Source organism: Opisthorchis viverrini (genome assembly GCF_000715545.1).
Source record: "Opisthorchis viverrini unplaced genomic scaffold opera_v5_15, whole genome shotgun sequence".
Taxonomy (NCBI): domain Eukaryota; kingdom Metazoa; phylum Platyhelminthes; class Trematoda; order Opisthorchiida; family Opisthorchiidae; genus Opisthorchis; species Opisthorchis viverrini.
In genome coordinates, this window is record NW_008751671.1 from 1973168 (window position 1) to 1992872 (window position 19705).

The 19705-nt window shown below is 41.6% G+C and overlaps 1 protein-coding gene across 1 annotated transcript in view; it reads right to left on the reverse strand.

Annotated features, from left to right (window-relative positions):
- The window catches only part of T265_01413 (hypothetical protein), a gene marked incomplete at both ends in the record, with an annotated part of 56024 nt that extends 38364 nt beyond the window's left edge, over positions 1–17660 (reverse strand). Inside the window, 4 exons of the mRNA XM_009165439.1 lie at positions 786–973; positions 1840–1874; positions 10711–10933; positions 17613–17660. Of these exons, the coding sequence (XP_009163703.1) occupies positions 786–973; positions 1840–1874; positions 10711–10933; positions 17613–17660 (494 nt within the window). The remainder of the gene's footprint in view (positions 1–785; positions 974–1839; positions 1875–10710; positions 10934–17612) is intronic.
- Between the last annotated feature and the right edge of the window lie 2045 nt (positions 17661–19705).

Sequence of the window (19705 nt, forward strand, 5' to 3'; positions counted from 1 at the left end):
ACAGCTGACACTGATGATGATGATGATGATGATGATGATGATGATGATGATGATGATGATGATGATGACGAAAGATACAAACCAGAGAGCTCTGATAAATCCGAACTCAGTGCATCTGGCTCTTTGGGTACACCAAAGTGAATAATCGTGACAGAATAAAAAATACTTTTGAAGTTAAATATACCAGGCAGCATTTGCGATTTAGCGATCAGAATCTACTAGCAGAGTTTGGGGTGATACATGGAATTTCCCCCTCAAACCGTGGCCTGGAAGTCCTTATGATAGTCAGTATCTATTAGCAACTGGTGGAACCCACGCAGAACTCACGTGCCACTAGACAAAAGTAACCGTTAAAAATAACTAAATGTCGTCTAGGTAAGAAAGGTCTAATTTCTTGTGTTGATCCTTGAACATGTGACGTAAAATTCATACGATGTTCAGAACTGATGTTTACTCTAATTTGTGCACTGTATTAATTTATACCCGTAATCTGGGAGCAGGATGGCTAAAGTGGTTAGAGTGCGAATTTACTGACCGGAAGGTCCGTGGTTGGAACCCGACCTGTGCCTCTCGACTTCCCCTGTCTAAGCTTGGACAACCTGGGAGTATCCCAGCCTTTGTGCTTCCCTTGGGTGGCATGGCACCAGCGGGGTGTTACGGCTGAACGATACTCGTAAGCTCTGTAGGTATTTGTCACAAGTTGCACAAGCAAAGGATTCAAGACAATAAATTGCGCTTGGTCACCCTTACTTTCCAATGTGAGCAGCAACAAAACCAAAACTTACACGGGTGAAAGCAGTTCTTCCACAAGTTTCTCTTGGTCACGGAAACACTGCAGAGATGTCATGGTCCCAAATATGTCCGGATCAATGTCAGCGCGGGTTGGAATAACTGCCGTTTGCACGGCTTGGGTCATTGGTAATTCCAACTGGAGAGGCATGGAAGTATCACTAGAGGAAGGAACAGCAATGACCTGCGGTTAACACCAACTACGCAGAAGGGATGTAACAATTACACTAGAGTTTCCATTATTAGATGGAATTTATCTCTGAAAACTATAGACTGTCAATTTTGCACTCAATTCCATTCGGTGTATACGAAGTACCGGTTTACTACATAAACTTTGTCATAATTAGCCCCATAATTAACGACTAACTGGGTAATGGAAGCATGGTAAGGGAAGTGACGAAGGGGATGTTGTTTGCGAATATTTACACACGCAGATATGCACACTAATTTGAGCGTTGAGCTGATGTCGGTGAAATATAGGATGCAAAACTGTTGATGAATACCACAGGCGTCATAGCTGTAGTTTTGCAACTGTTTGTTCGAAGAAACAATAGGTAGGTTAGGCGTTCGAACAACTGTTTATTCGAAGCAATGGACGATGGAACCAAATGAACGTTAGGAAGACATTGTACACTTTCACCTAACACATTAGGTAATTGCAGTTTAATCCACCAAAATGTAGGAAAAATATGTGCGACAGCATTTCACATCGTTTGGCTTGCGGTTTGGGTCAGATGACCGGACATGTGTAAGATGCCTACCGGAGACAGGCCAAATGGATACCGAAATGAGGTTTGAAATAGCTGTGCTTGCTCAGTCTATAAAATCATTCACAAACATACTGGCAAGGAAATTGTTACATACTGACAAGAAAAAGAATCAAGTTTACAAAGTATTTGAGCATACACAAGAGTAAAATTTTGATGGTTATACAAAGATGCGATTTTCTAGTGATTCTTATGTTTGCTTATTCTTTAAAGCTAAAACGTGCATTAGTTGAATATTAAACCACCAGAATCAAAAGTGTCAGCCAGAAACTGCCATACTTACCTGGTAACCCATCTGTGCTCCAAAACTTCTTTTAACTAAAAAGCAAGAAAAAATATAAAGCAATAGCAAATGGAATGTATGGTAGCATAAGCTTACAAGTCGTAAACAACTAAGGTTTAGAACAAGAAATAGTGGACCGTTTGACTCAGACATTAACTTAGGGAATTATTTTATTTCATGCATAAATGCGCAGATGTAGTATTGAACCTTCAGAAATAATTTGATAATTAAGAACTATTGGGATGACTGGATGTTAAGATGTCGTCTGTGCACAAAAACTCAGCGTCACAAAATTTTCTGAGTACCTTGGAAGAGTAATTTAATGAAATCCGAGTACCTAATCAGTTCAAATCCAATGAAAATCTAGTTGAATTCCAGATCAACAGCCGGATGATCATCGGGTAATTTTTTTTTCGTTTTCATTCACGAAAGTTATAGTTCAGCGTGCTGTTTCGTCCACATACAGTAGGTAAACTGCAAATTCTGTTTGACTGTGGAGTATGATTGTTTTACCTTGAGCTAGTTCTTCCCTACAACCATCGGTCAAAACAAAGAGAGTCATTGTTGACTAGTGTCAGTAACATCAAATGGAAGATGTATCTCCCACCTATTGCATCTATGTGCAACAGATCAATTTTTTTTTACCAAGAATGACGACTTGCAGATTGTTCCGAAAATAAATCTACCGCATTATGCTTACGTGGTGGAAGTCAAAATTCATGGTTGAACCACTATTGCGGGTGACGTTTAATGACGCTTCTTTCAACTGGTTTTCGCTTAATTCTGTGCTGAATAAACGAAGCCATGGTGTAGGCACTGTGTAGACACTGAAAGTTCGACTCCGCTGTAAGATTGGATTCCGAACCGAAATTTCACAAAATTCTGTTCACTAGTTTATAAACCGGTTTATCCGATTTGTGATGTGATTCCAGGAGAGAATTTCTTCCGCATTTGTGCTCATTGGCATTCATGGTCTTGGATGGATCAGTTACACAACTTTGCTATTCGAAGTTCACGTACCCCATCAAATACAAACGCAATATACCCGGACCAAAAATGACCAACTCTTCCTCATGTTATCAGTAACTTCTGTTCAGCCCCCCGGCCCTCACTTACTTTGTTGTTAGTACTCTTCCAATCATGTACTTTCAATCTCATCGTTCTTCCTTTATTATCTGTATCCACGGAAACAATTGCAAGAGTCGTAACGCTCCAGTTAATAAGTGGGGCCCATATCGTTCAACCAGCACGTCTCATCATTAAATTCAGACTCCGGTAATCTAGGTTTTAATGTTTATCAGCAGGTCACTTTTGCAGAAAGCCATTCTTTGACAGTCGATCCGTAAGTTCCATAATAAATCCAAATGAAAGAAGCATACATTCACCAGTGCTACCAAAATGAATATAACACAGAATAAAGGAAACAAGTTTGTTTTCACGCCCGAACTGATGAGCTTGGATTCATCACAGGGATTGTGAAGTGGTATTCGTTGTTTTTAAGAGAATAACTAGCACAAACGCTGTCCCTAACCCTCAACCATTCTCAGCCTCATCCCTATTTCAGATGATAATATATCCTCAGTAGTTCGAGAGAAACTGAAATGCTAGCCTAAATTCTGCCAATTGATAAACTTCTCCGGGTTTGGTACATTTTCTCATCTACTAAAACGTTTATTTGATAAGATGATTGAGACTCAACTGCAAATCAATAATGTGCGTTTTACCAGCTATCCTCTACTTGAATTATCGGAACTATTTATACTGAACACATTACCAAAGTATTACCCCACTGCGTCCTCTCAAGCTCCCCTAAAAATAACCCGGTATGTTACTTTATCCTCAACAGTTTAATTGCGTTGACAACTTACGGTTATATGACAAACCCCAATTAACTAGAGTTCCTTGACCACTACATTATTCCGTCTCCACAGAAAGGTAAATGAAGTGTTGGACTTCTAGTCAGCTTTCTCACTGTAAACAAACTAATCCTTCCACATCAGATTCATTCCCATTGGTGGATCGCTAACCGATTGGTTTTCCGCCAGCTTCCATTATCCGGCTAAACGGGAATGCTATTTTGTTCGTTCCCAGTAACCTTTGTTTCGTTTCACTCGTTATAACGATGTAACTCGGAGACCGTGCCTACTTGGTGTGCACCAAGAAGTGCAAAACCAGTTGTGGGTTTCCAAAGCGTTTTCAGAAACTTTATAATTGATGCCATTATTGAATGAATTATAGCGAAACACTGCTTTTGCACTGTTATAAACGAAATATTCAAAGGAACTTCAGTTGATATCCCGTTAACACCAAGTTAATTTAGGAGCCAGTGTGTCATTCTACTTACGAACCACTTGCAAGTCATTTGCAAATTTTTATGTGGAGTTCACAGTCTTGATTAACCTCAATGTGGATAAAACCGGTAGTGGAGTGACAATGAGTGTTCAGCAACTTTAAAAATATTGTTAGGAAGCCATAGCATACAGAGCCGACATAAACCACCTAAAGACTATTTGAAAAACTGGCATTTTGTGAAATCAACCCCAAACATGAAAACATAGTGACCCATCATTCGTCCCGATTGGAATTGGTGCAAAACATGCAACAATACGCTCAGATTTACTCCACAACCGTCAGTCAAGCACTGCGGGTGGAATATGTACAATAAACATTGGAAAAAATGATGAAAAGACATCGGGGTACTTCCACTAACAAATTCGGAACAAGCATGCACACTCGACATTGTGACAGAATTATTTGACATAATTTTGGGGTTCAAATTCTTCTGAGACCTACTACCAGCTCAACAAATGCGAATGGATATTTGCGGGAATGCCAGGGCACGTGAGTACAACCAAGCAGCATGAAACGGCTATAGGAAGAGCATGAAAATGGAATTTTCGGATGTACAAAGCATTGAGGCGTGAACATAAAAGGTAGGTTAAGGTAAACATGAGATCTTGTAGCGTTCCACTTACAATGAAGGGTTGAAAACATACGGCGTAAGGTCAACAGAAGGAAGAGAGGAGATGAAGTATGCAGTATAACGAATTTTGTAACCAATTGACGATTTCGCAGTGAATTAGTTTACTAAATACCAGGTACAACAGCCGTGGTACGCACAGCTTACATGACAGCGCCTTCACCGGTTTCGTAATGCTTAAATCGCGATTGTTTGTTGTTTGACAATGGTTAGTCTCTGTGGTTGGAATACCGAACAATTTCAGTCAGCTAGTTCCCTAAGCAGTCAACCACATTTTTATCAAATTCTAATACATCCAAACCTTGTTTGAAGTCGGGCAGCTAGTAACTCTTGTTTTCACACTCAAGCCAATCACCTTGAAACGATCATTAACGAGAGATTCACCTAATAATTGATTGGGTCACCCGTTAAATGAGTTAAATTTGTAAACGATTATATAGCTCCAATTGCATACAATAAAGTACTCAGGTAAAAAAATGTGATATTTGGAAACCAAAGACTTGAAAGCAATCGAAACCTGTAATGGACCCTCAAAAACATTGGATTAGCCTTACAAGTAGCGCTGCGCCAGTCTATGAAACTCATATTTGTACCTATATGGTGAAGGATGCATCGATTTCGCAAAACGTTTTGTACGTTAACTGTCCAGTCGCTCAGTGAACTAGATGTCAACAAAAAAACTAAACTTTTTCTAAGATAATGGTGATCATCAAATCATTCCTGTTCTGAATAATCTACCTGACAAGCGGATAAATCACCTCCTGATAACTTTAAACTTTTTCATCCCAGCTCGCAAATCATAATAACGCAAAAAAAAACTCGGAGCTATGGTGCAACAAGACAGTCCGCGTGCACTAAGCACAGTGACGTGCCTCCACAGTCAAACTAACTTCTTGTGTATTCTGATGTGGCGGAACCTTGGTCGCAGGAAAAAAATATATTATTTTCCCCTCATTATACTTTAAAATCTTATTGGGAATCGGACGCATACATAACCAGCAGGCCATTCTGCTACTTCGCTTTTGCTAAGCGGCTGTGAATCAATGCGCAGCTGTAGATGATAAAGTTTCATCCCGCGTGGATAGGGTGGATAAGAGAACCATAGCCACGCGTTGGAGGCAGCGGAAATACCCGAGATATCATCATCATCATAATCATCATCAGCTGTAATAACCGCGTACTTGTAGTACAGTGATTGTAGCTGCCATGCAACCACATGCAGAATTCCGTTTTGGGATTCATTTTCCATTCGCAATTTCCCACATTGAAACACACTTATAGCGAAATCATCTCACTGTACGTTAGATGGACGGTACTTCCATCATCAGACACTGCGTAGCCGTTGTCCTTTCTTTGTAGCTGTATTTATCTCGAAGCATACGAATTCTGAGAAGGTTAACCGCGGCACGATGCTACAGAAATTTCCACACTGACCGAATGACTCAACCGGCCAAACTCCAACGCGGGAAACAAGCCCCCCGGAAGAGTTTGTTTGAACTCACTAGTGTTCTCAAGTGATAGGCCCGATGTCTTCGCAGCATTGCCCGAATCGGGTGGGAACACCGGATCAGCCATTCTGAAGTACGTCAAATGGTATTCTGGAGATATAACTCACCCTCGATAGATGAACTGATCACACTGCATAGGTTGCGCTGGTTTGGCCACGTGTTGCGTATGCCAGTAGACCGACTACCACGAAGGGCTCTTTTCGCCCAACCACGTGAAGGGTGGAAGAGAACCAGAGGCGGTCAAACAATGACTTGGCAGTGAAGTATGAAAGCCATTACCAGCAAACTCAGTTGCGCTGGTCACTGCCATCTTCCTGGATGGGGACCTCGAGACGGGCCACATCAATGGCTAGAGACAATGTCAGACTTGGCCCAGCCGCGCCCTCAATAGCGCTCGTGCATCCAAGCTATTGCCTTCAATGCATAGCTCCTTTTCCGACCCTTCCCCCCCACTTGACAACCTACTGACAGTGCTGGATTTATGCACCAATTTATCAGCTCCCGCTTGCAATGCGCAGCTATCTACCCCTTCCCCTAAATCATCGGTGAACGAAACTGCGGCAGCTACAACCACTGTACGACGAGTACGCGGTTAGTACAGCTGCCAATGGTGATGCTGATGATGATAGGCCCGATATGCTTTCCCATTTGGGAACGTACTCCACAGGACACCAATGCTGTGGGTCCCAATTATTTGTTTTGAACATATGCACGGGTGCACTTCGAATTAGAACCTCCAAGGTAGAATTAGTGGCCGGAGGAATCATTCAGTAAGCGGGACTGTCAAACCCCGATAACCAATACTATGTGAGATTTTTCTAAATCGCTGATGGTTCACTCATGTTGCGGTTGAAGATAAATTCCTTAGATATGATGATGATGATGATGATGATGATGATGATGATGATGAATAGAATGATCCGAAAAGTGTGAACAGCAGGAATTTATGAGGAGGTTTAAGAAAATTTGCAACAAAATCGAATGACAAAGCTGTGGAACACATGCTACCGTCGTGTGGCCATTGTGATTCCTGGCGCCAGTAACCGAATGAGGTGAACCAATACCATCCAGCGACGCATACCCAGTTGCCGCTACCGGACTGCAATGGCTTGGATAAATGAGTACATGTTGACGAGCATCCTATGAGCAACAGACTATCGCGCAATAAATCAAACTGAACGATTCAACCTATTTGATCTGTGATTGATATAGAGCAAATGGGAGAAAACACCCTTGCCACGCTTCCTTGCGTAGCATTTGCTCAAAATCCTCAGAGGTTCGTGCTCGAGATGTTGCCTTCTCAGGGCAAGTTCAACCACGTGATCAAGGTCGCTCCATCCTAATTGATCTGTAAAGATCACATTTATGCGATCGACGCATTCACTGACTTTTTGAGTGCCACCAACCAAACACATTGCATTGATTTCTGAAAAGGCGATCACAGCTCCACTGCGGCAACGTAAATACACCATTAAATGCATTGATCTAGCATGACCCCCCATCATCGCAATCAAATTGGATATACGATGTCATCGAATAAATGATTAAATTTACGATTAATAGAATTAATATTTTCCTTTGCTTCCTAACTGTTCTGACGCATCACACATGATGAGATTATATCGATATGATTGTGAAGTGTACTCTAAAATACACCTCCTAAAAAGCTAGGACTAAAAGTTTTGACAGTTTTAATTGTGCACCACTCAAACTTTTGAAGCACTCAAAACAGCTTGAAATTTGGCCAATAATAGGCGCTCTTTAAATTGATGAGGCAGAGATAATCACTTAGTTGCTAATATTAGTACTACCTTTATTCCTCTCTCCCTGGGCAAGGCATTTTCTTTGGTGGCGAGTCAAAGGAAGTGAAAAAACCCTCAACTTGTATGCTAAAAATGCCAGGTATTGTGCATATTAGCGTAGCTTTTTGTGTTCACTGGGACTGCACAAGGAAAAAAACTATTAGAATTTCCCAATAATAAATTTTGGATTGGATATTTAAAGCATTAGCAGTGTTACAACATTCTATACTAGCGATCCAAGTTACTTACATTCAAATTTATGCGTAATTGCATCATTTGGAATGACTTGTTTTTGCGTCAAGCAGAACTTGACACGATTTCGATATCTTTCGATATATGGGAGGATGTGCACTGTGTGGAATAGGTTGTTGGGAACTACTGGTTTAAAACATAGGGTTAAAGAACTTGGAAATTTAGTTACAGATGTGCACTCTAGACTTCGATGGAGAACGTAAATCCGCAAATCTAACTAATGCTGCACAGCAGTACACATTTATATGACTGGAATAGCTAGCTGATGGGTTGAGTAGTGTCATTAAACATGGATGGTTTGGCAGCAAAAAGATGCCCTGTTGAGTAGGGAACTGGACTTAAGAGGAATGATACAAAACTGGAACCTCCTGCAAACTCATGCGTGACAGAAAACATTGGTCAGTATGACCGCTTAACTGAACTAGTATCACGATTGAAGGATTCAAATGACAACCAATCAAAATGCGAACTGGTGTTGATCAAAAAACAAATAGAGCTTTTGCTATTTGAGAGCAGCACGCGACCGTCGGCTCGATGTATTCCACTGTTGGTTGCTGTTGTTTATGCATGGTTGAACACGCAAACAGGAGTTCGAAATGTCTGCGAACCATACAACCGAATTGAATAAGCTGATTCTTGAACGAAAAACAAAACCCGATATCGGATCTTATTGAGATATATGTGGGTATACTTAAGTACAATCAGTCATGCTGTTGATGAGGATGATGATGATGAAACTAAATCAGTAGTCAAACTTAGGTCGCTTTTATGTCTAAACAATCAAAACAAATAGATGTTTTTTGAATATAACGGGGAAACAGTTCGCCGTTTTTTAATAGACACCCGATAAAAGTTTGTGAACTTTCGTCGAACAAACAGTTGGCGCAAATGACACCGAATAAACGGAAGGACGCGACAGGCTACTTGGGAAAGAAAAGCAATCACGGCTACCTCATTGATGGACGGTTTCGCTCAATTGCATGACCCACCGATGTCGTGCTCGGTCGATTTATTCGTCGATTACTTTCTGACGGAGCTCAGCAGCCTTATTTAGACACAGCTGTCGGGTATGCATTATTGACAGAATATTTGTTTATAGGTAGGTGATTAGTAAAGTACTGGTACCTGAACATATCACGAATCTCAGATAAACAATTTATAGCGTCCATTATAGTCGTTGAATAGATTTGAACCCGATCTCCTTTTTGGTCGTCCTTTTTGGCACATCCTTCCAGCAAAAGAGTTACTTAATCAGAAAAAATACAAAAAGTGAGGATAATTTCCATCGCAACGCGTTTAACGGCTAACTCAGAGAGCTTTGGAGACAAAGCTTTTAAAGTAACGGCTTTTTTAAAACGTTGAAGGAATTCAGGTTGTCTGTCATTTTGGCTGCATCCTACTTAATCCGTTGTCAAACAACAATAATAGATGACCATGGAATGGTTTTAAACAATTAACCCTAATATATTCAGAGAGCTATTTCAAATATATATATATATATATATATATTGAACAAAACAAAGCTGAACCCAAAGTGCACGAAGCCTCGATGGGGTGGTGGTCCTACAAGCTCTCACAACAAATATTTAAACACAAATGAGATCTGTGCATTAGATTAACGACGCAGATAATTATATCGTATAATAAGTCACATCGGCCGAGACAAAAGCCCTCATATATATTGTTGTCACATTAGGTTTAATCCATAATAAGATCCATAATTTTGATATTTTCAAGACAGTTCAGATGCACGCGATTTATATCAGAAAACAGATCAGAATTGTTCGTCCGAACAAGAAGCACTCGCGCCAGACGGTCCGGATGATTTTGAAGAAAGCAACTCAGAAAAAACACTGATACATTGTTTAAAGTTAGACAATCGCAAAAGGACAGAGTAAGGCTAAAGTGAAAAACTATACCCCTAAGAAAGTTTACATTTGACAAATGATCCAATTAAAAGGGCATATAAAATGGCACTATTTTGCATGCATACGGATTAACATCGTGGCAAAAGACAGAACATTTACCTCAGGAAAACCATTCATCAACAAACACCACAAAATATACATAACAGATTTGTATTCGTTTCTAGTTTTAAACGAAACAGGGACGGTGTTGTGGATCTGATCCAGACTGGAGTTGTGAAATTAGGCGCTATTAACATGACTAGAGTAGTGGACGCTTTACATATTCAGACACTTTAAAACCAACCCAACATTGAGATCGGCAGCGCGACAAAATTTCCGGCCATTCACTGTACCCGGGGAATTTATACCGAACCATCCGGTATAAGAGTAAGTCTGATGGGTCTGTTTGTTAGAAAAATTACCGTGGATGCTTAATAAATCAACAGGTGGCCCGGTTTGGGAAACATAAATTCCAGGGGACACAAGTAATAAACTCACCGTGATGCGTTTCCGGGGGTTGACTTCGATCATTGCTCGTAATAAAGATTGACAGTCAGGAGATACAAAAGGTGGAATGTGAAATACGCCCTTCTTCACTTTTTCCAGCAAGTTTCGAAGGTTGTCGTCATCAAAAGGCAGAGCCCCCTGAGAAAAAAGGGTTAAAAATTTTAGATGAAACAAAATTAGTGATGTATTACATGCGTAAAAACTGTGTAAGGGCACGTCCTAACTCACTGAAACCTTGTTTTAAGCGACTAATACTCTTGCAGTTGGTTGACAATAAACAACCACAGAAAAACGGTGGGATAGCACTAGTTTGCCGGTAAATTAGGATATCCGGGCTATTAAGTGGAGAATTGTCATACACGAGGACGTCACCAAATGCCAGAACAAGTTGCCTAACATAAATAGTAGTACATTGGGTGCTAAATGAATGTAACATGTCCATCCGTTTCAACAGTCAACAGACTAAGTATAGGACATCTACATAGCGCGATCGTTTTGATTATTGAAACCCTGATACATAACGAGAAAGTGATGATCACGCGAGAAATGGATGAATGGATATGAGGAAATACATCAGTGGATCTCGAGCTCTTTTGAGGAATCAGAACTGTTTGATATCCAATTTAGTTAACGCTTCGAACAAATCTGTAGGCGATCTGAAATAAAACGTTGTTGATGCTTCCATGGTCCAATGGATAAATGGCTTTACCGTTTCTCCCACTCAGTAAACACTTCCTGCAATTTGCACTTTAGTGTAAGTATTTGGGCTAATGTGATTCCCATTACCTACGTCAGTTTGATTAAACATTGGTTGGCGTGCAGTCTCCACGATACGGGTAAATCTGCTTACCTGCTGAACGTTTAAAGTGAGACCAACNGCAATCAATCAATGTGAACTCATCAAAATGAGTAGTACCTATTAATAATTCAGTAATAAATTTGCAGAATAGCCTTCTCTGCAAACGAAATATAAAGGATCCGCCATTATTGTACCAGGCCGTGGAGGTATCGCTCCCAGAAATGGCATCCCGCGAATTCGCAGGCTTGATCTCGGTAGCGAATCAAAATCTCAGATCTATGTTTCATGTCGCTGTGAGTTGCTGATGACTGAACCTCGGAAAGACATTTTTCGTAGTTAGTTGGAGACTGCCTGACAAACGGATACTGTGAACTCCAACTTTTCTGAGTTCCTCAGTCTAACGACGATTGATGCTCGTACATACACCTACCACAAAGGCACCAATTGCTCTTTTTGTCTGAGAGAAATAAATTCGCGTTTCTACGGGCATTTCTTGTCATTTTTATAAACATAGCTCTTCCAGAAGAACCATATAAAATTACAAGCGCACTTATTTTCAGAGAAGCACCGAAGTCTCTTCAGGTGTAGCAGTCTACATAAACCTCTGACGAACTTCGTCATTGTGAAACAATGTAGTGTTATAGGTAAAGGCTTCCCACATATTGCGCATTATGATTCTGTGAGTCGTGAAATGTAATTGAGGAACGTATTTGACGAATTTCAGCCTACCCCAAAAGGGCTGAACATGTGCACCTACCAAGACTCGAATACAATCTGCAGGCGGTAACACCAGCCAGCTGCGCTAGGGTTACCAAATACAATGTTTGTAGGAGCAAACTACACATTAAACCCGTGACCAGCTAGCAAAAATGCTTTTCAATCGTATGTAAACGCATCCGATTCTAGTCAACCGACCGTAATTTCTGACGTGCGAAGAGTCAGTGTGCTTTTGTTTGTTTCCGCTCGCATAGCAATACAGATGAATGACAGTTGGACGAATCATGCATATTTTCTCCCAAAGAAAGCACCAGCGAGAAAGATCGTTTGGCTACTTTGGTCGCATCAGACGTGTTGCAAGCCCATTGATTAGATAGTTGCGGCATTTCATGTGCGTTATTTACGTAGTTCTATCTAGACCACTGGTAAATGCTAAGGTATTTTATCTGCCATTTGCAAATCAGCTTATTGTTATAGGACCCGATTGAAATGGAGAACGTTGCTTACAAGAATCTTTGGAATGAGAATGGCTCTTCTACGACATAGTGCTGAATCCCCGTGTTCCGTAAACTCAGCTGATTCACATTACCCTACACCACGCGACTAACTAGGTTTCATCCAAGTGAGTTCGGCCGATTTACTAGAACTCTTCAGCTGGTTCACTCAATCGACAAAGGCGTCCATCAGTATGAACAAAAAAGTTCAGGAGAACAATGGCTTAGTGTTAATATGATGTAGCCAAGATAATAATGTCACCTTTGCCTATACTTGGTCAAGCGGCTTGTAGGAATGAGTAGTTGTCTACTTCAGACTAAACTTTAAACACGCATGCCAGTGGTGGAGAACATACAAGCATGTATGATGGGTTTAGCAACCACATTCCACAAAACTGTAACTTTGGAAACTGGTTTGAGTGATACTTGGGTGTGTCCGAAATCCAATAAGTCGTGTTTTTTGCTAAAATTAAAAGGATACGATCGATGTCGTTGGAGCTCCCGATATGACAGAAACCTATAATCACCCTCATGTAATGTACGCCCATTCAATTATCTACACTAGACTCCCCACCAGTCACAAAACATACAATGGATGTGTTTCGAGGAAAAACATCCTACTTTCTGAACAGGAGGCGAGTGAATTAATGAGATACCTTTTTCATTTATCGTTTTACTGACCGATGCTTTCCTAGGAGCAGTCCGTCGTATCAATCGATATACGGCACGACTGTTTTCGGTAGCAAAAGCCTTCTCGTAGGCATTCGACTTCCACCGGAGCTCTTGGTCTTTCCTTGAGCTCTTCACTATTTGGCGCTTTGAGGTATTTGCGTGCACTGTTGCCTGCTGGTATGGAGTTCCCAACATCAATCATGGATAACGATCTCGGCGACATCCAGTAGCCTTGTGGTCAAATCGGCGAAATCGGGCAGACAGCACTGAACGCCGCTAACAAAGGTTCTTTCGCATTTTGCTTCAACCACATGCTTACTACCACCACACCATTGGTTTAATGTGGGGAGTTGCTGGGCCGGCTCAGATCGATACTGTTGGGCTATGGTCGTTTTTTGAAGATGGTAGGTTAGCATGATTTTTGCTGACTCGCAAGGGTCAGACTCTGAACGAACTGTCAGGCGAGCACGCACTATGGCGCGATCGGAATCAAGTTGTGTGTTCCAGAAGATACGACAGTCTTGAACTCTAGCTCTCCACCAGTGGCTGATGGTCACGTGATATAACCGGGCTTACGGTTGATTTGCAGTCGGTGGCCGCGATTCGGAGGCTTATGATGAAAGTTCGTATATGATCACAGCACAACTGGGGAAGTTGCCCTCCGTTGTCTGTGCGGCCAGAATCGACTCCAAATCAACACCCAAATATGATTCCCTGGAGTTCAGGTGACTGGTTTAGGTATTCATATCTCCCCCAAGGGTCCTAATGTCAGTGTTTCTCGTTTGACGAATAAGCCCGGATAGCTCTTCGGCATCAGATCTGCAGTTTGTTGGAGCATAAGCTGACCACAAACAGGCATTGATTTTTATGTTAAGAGGCACTGAGCTTGATTGAGCACCAAAAAGCCAACTTTTCACCGGGATTTAATGCGGTAAAGCGCTTTCAGCTCTTGGGCTGAGTGCAACTCCTATGCGATACATTCCACGAGTCATCGCTTCTGGATCTCCGGACACGTGAAGGAAGAAATGCGAATAAGCGGAGTTTTCCTTGGCGTTTTGAGATGTCTAATCTCGTTTGAGTTCTGTATTCCATTTTCGGAGTCACACCACACATCAATTTTAAACGAGTATGACATTTCAGCGAGTATCCCATGTTTACCAATTTGACATAGGATACGGAGGTTAAAACCTCCTATGTAGAAAGGATCCTGCGAATTTAGAAGGGTTGTATTTTTTATTGTTATTAGGCAGCGGGGCAAATAGGGCCCATTGCTAAAATGACTGACAGTCAAAGGACGCAGCAACTTTTGCTTGCGTGTTGAGAAGTGGTCGGAGCGGGACATCAGTATTTCGATAATTCCCGGTTGCTTAGACCGATGAAGGCTTGAGTGAGGTACCCAACCTTGAGCATTTGATTCAAAAATCTGATCCACAGGGCGATGGATAGTAGAAATTTCTTATGGGACCGTTCCTGGAACCGATGGCTCAATTGTCTGACCTGCTCAGCTGAAGGAGGTTGGCCTAACCCAAAGGTACATGAAGTAAGGCATTACTGTCTCACACCTGATGCGGCTGCGTGCAGCAAGTGAATTCTGAGTAGCACCAGACTTTGAGTTTCAAAACATTTTGGCCTTATTCAGTGCTCACGGTTAGACTTTAAGCGATCAGAAAGTGCGGTTTTTGGCACCGACCTTGATAGAGCAACAAACCGTATTTCACTAGAAAATCTTGAAAAGAAATTCGGTTCTCTTGTTTTGGTTTTTTGGAGTAGTAAAAAAACCCTAGACAACGCAGGTAAGGGTACCATGAAGTGTAACCTTCGACATTCCCTCATCATTCATTTTGCTACTGCTGAGAAGGACCCAGCAATTCCGTTGAGTTCTGAGATATTAAACAGTTGAAATTTTAATATGTTGTGTTATAATTGGTTAGGACTTGCTTTTTTCTCCACCTGAGTTCACCGTCTGAGCCACCACATTACATTACTCGCCACCAACAAGACTAAAGGCAATATTCATTCTAAATACTACTTCAAGCCGAGTGAGAAAAGATAAACTCAGGTCTCAAAGATAAACTTTGAAACCTATCCACACACATATACATTTGTTCAGACCTCACACACGTGACCCAACCAGAAAATTTTCAGCGAATCTTCTTCACTTTGTGTGCACCGGCGCCACAAGGCTATCGGGTAGATCAGGTGGCACGTTCTGGGTAAACGAAGAACCACGCCAAGCTCAGATTCACTCCCCACACCGAACCGAAATCCGTCAATAAAAACTACCACGTGATTGATCGGAAAACGTTCTTACATCAAATTTTCCAGAATCATCCACGCAGGAATAAAACTATGGTCTATAGAGATGGATCGGCCTGGTTATGGGACCGGAAATGTGAGCGTACGGTTGCGTGGTCCATGGGAGAGATTTAGCACAACAAAGGGCAGAGTGGAGCGTGGATGCACCACTTACAGGCTTGATTTACTACTGCAACAGCGAGTAGTACCGCGTACACTGCTCTAACTGGTCGGACACTGGCAGTGAAGAAGTGAACGTTCATCTGAATATCCACCAGCTTTTACCCCGCCTTACGTCTTACGGTATGTGTATTCGTACAGATACTTATTTATTGGGGCAGTCCCCGCGTTTCCTGTCACTGAATCACACAAAATTCGCACGTCAAGCACCAAGTTCTTTTCCCCAACTAGTTCCTATGCACATCTCTCTCGTCCGCTTTTTGCCGTACGTACATTTTGTGTGCCGACCATACGCACGATTGCCGGCTATGATGACGATGATGAATCATCTGAACAGGAGTACGTTTGGACAAGCATAAAATGAGATAAACGAACACAAAACGCCAGAATGCCCCCAAAAACCAACGCAATCGATTGTGTAGTGTGGGTAATTTGGGTACCAATTGCTTACCTGTAACATAAGTAGAGATTTTTGGGCTAGCGCAGATGAATGAAAGTGAGCTACTGTTTCTAGTGCACGGTCTACGAAGCGCAACGATGGACAGTTATTGATCCTATAAATTAGGGGTTTGCTCCATAAACGCAAGTGATGTAACTGTTAGTAAATCTCTTAGCGGCATCAGATACTGTGTAGGTAGGAACATAGGTCTAATATACTTGTGTTCAGAACAGCATTCGTTTTTATCTTCTTTACTTGTGACCCGAGATTGACAAAGTCAGTAGGCATGCGCGCAAATTGGTACTACTCGGGTGTGTATGCGATCCGATAGTGTCTAGTTAAACCCAATGCCTTGCAGTCTATCAAAGATTGATAGGCCAAATTATCATGAAGGAACACATCGATCGTGCCGAAAATACCGTATAGGGAAGAAAGTAGGATTGGCCGTGTTCATGTTTAGGTTGTATTACTATCAAGTAAGACCCAATGAATTTTGGCAAGTACGTAGGACGGCAAAAAGAAGAATCCAGGCAAACTAGAACTATTGAATATATGGGGATAAGAAGTCCTTCAAAACGGCCACTTTAGACGTTAGAAGCATGCGGAAACCACACGCTCCGCGTGTACGTAACAGATTTTTGGTCTTTAGTCCAAATACCTGGGGAACTCGTTGCTTAGGCTTCTGGGAAATTCGGCACCACCCAGACGTAGTTGGCATTACAAAGGGCAAACTGCTATATCATACCAGTGGCTCTTCGTAGCTAAGTGCATAGCACTAAATTTAAAATCCAATACTTTAGAAACCACGAATAGGTTGTGTGAAATCTCTCACTTTTCAAAATAAGCACGAATTTCACTATCACCGACCGTTATTACCGAACCTGTAAGGAACGTTTTGCGCTAAAGGAAAGTTTCAGTTGTTTGGTTTTAAGCAATCACGGATAATTGTCATGTTCGGTATGTTCAACAACAGAGAGCATGCAAATGCATGCAACTATTTTGAGCACAATTGGTGTAAAAGAAATCCATATTACCAAAAGATGAATGGCAGGTCGGAGACAGGTACAACGCGAGAGCGGACAATTGGCCAGACGATCAAACGGTAGACCAGTGGCAGATGAGTCATGCTAACAAGAGAAAATCTACAAACAGATTCATCGAGGGTCTCTATAAATGTGTTCACGCTACGGGTTGACACTACATTTTAAATGTCGCACTTACCACAAGTAACGCATAGAGAATAACTCCGCAAGACCACACATCCGCCATACGTCCGTCATATTTTTCTCCCTGTAATTAGAGTGAGTCGGATTTACGCTGACGTAAGTCTTGATGAAGACACATTTGTCTAAAGGTTGGCAGTAACCTAAATTTACAAAATTAGTCATCTGGTGAACGAAACCATGCAGGGTCCTCATCATTGTGTGCAGGACAACAATCGGTTTTATGTAGGGAGGAGCAAGTGGCAGTGAGAGGGAGTAGACGACAGACTATATCCCATCATGCTCTATGCAGCTGCAGAAAAAAGCAATACTGGATGTGAGGCTGAAATGGGGAATCGAAGTGGGGGTGTGGGGGTTCTACATTGCATGCGGCTTACCCGAATTACCTCCGGACAGGCGTAGTGGGGTGACCTTAACGGCCAAACAGATTGAGCAAGATAGTTTGATATATGAGATGTGGCAACAGTACTACAAACATGAGCCGCGTCGGTTCATAAAAACTCAGATGAACTTATTTTCTCTTACCAATGAGGGTCCCAAACGTTTGTCTTCATGGACATAGTCACACGGATGTAAAAATATGAGGTTTGAGGACCCAAATAATTAAACAATAATTGCAAAATAATTACATAATAATTTTACAATAATTATACCGACTTAAAGAAGTCAGATCGATAGATATTTACTGCAGATGATCAGCTGGCCAAGATCAAGAATCAAGCAATATCGCTGACAAATTCATTAACAGGTTCAAATGCATCATCACACTACAGGGTGGGATAACGTGTCAATGTATTGAAAAATGGTGAATACACTCACAGAGGACTAAAAATAAGACGACGGTGCTCTTAGTAGGGAACATTGAGATCGGCAACCCAATAAAATGAAATTCTCAACACACAGTAGAGCTTTTCGAAAGGATTTTCGTGCTTTTCTTGTGGGGATCTAATTGTCTTCGATTACACATGAAAATCCTGCAGGACATGACAAGACCGGTTTTAGTGACTGTCAGCTTGTAGTCCTATTACCCAGCTACGATTTGTCTGTTTTTCTTGGCCATACTCTTGTGTGATAAGATTTACAAACGATGTTGGGTTGCTCCGACTTGCTTGCTTTGACGTGACGTCCATTTTCTGCCATTTCAGACTGCAGGTACAGTGTTTCTGATCATGTTTTTTACATAAATGCAAGCGTGAATGTGCTCAGTCTGAAGCCATTCACTTTCTTGCAACACATCAATAAAACGCTTCTCACTATGGTAGACAAACATCAATAGCTACTACTAGCTGTCTATGAAAAGGATGACGAAAGTAAAGCAAGACCAATTTTAACCTCTGCGTTGCAACGTTAAACGTGGATGAGATTTTTTGAAACCTGTAACAATAAAACCACTCTAGCATACAGATGGCATGAGAATCGATGAGAGGCTTTGTTAAAGGGTACACTGCGTTTCATCTGAATATGGCCAACAATGATATGCTCATCTAAATAGCCACCCATAAAATCTTTGAGTGGTTTCTTCCATCTACTCGGAAATCAGCAATAGCATAATCGATTTAGCAGAAGAGAACTAGGATTTCAGCGAACTGACAAATCTCCAGTAACTCGGATACAACTTGCATTCTGCTTTAAACTTGCGGCAGAAACACGCAGGATACATAGGGTATATTACTTTAACCCCAGGAAACCAACTCATCTACGATACACTGGAGTTCAGATGCCGGACCAAGTGTGCGGACATTCGGCTTTGGACAAAAATAGTTCAGCGTACCTGTCCAGCTTTCAAGCAGTCAAGCGCTCCAAAAGGGCTGATACAGTTCCGATATGCGTCACCCTTACTTCCAAATCACCATCGGGAACGTTAAAACATTCAGGATGAAGCAGGATACTTTATGTGCTTCCAGTTCAGTTGTAAACGGGCACCTCAGATTTACCGAGCACAAGTAATATTAACTGTGCCTTAGAGATAGACCGTGAAAACTACTAAACCAGGGTAAGAACGGTTCCTGTGATTGCAACCCTTCGGTGGATAAACCGGTTCTTGTACGATCAGCCTCATTTTATTTTATCGTTTTTGAATCTTTCAGGATC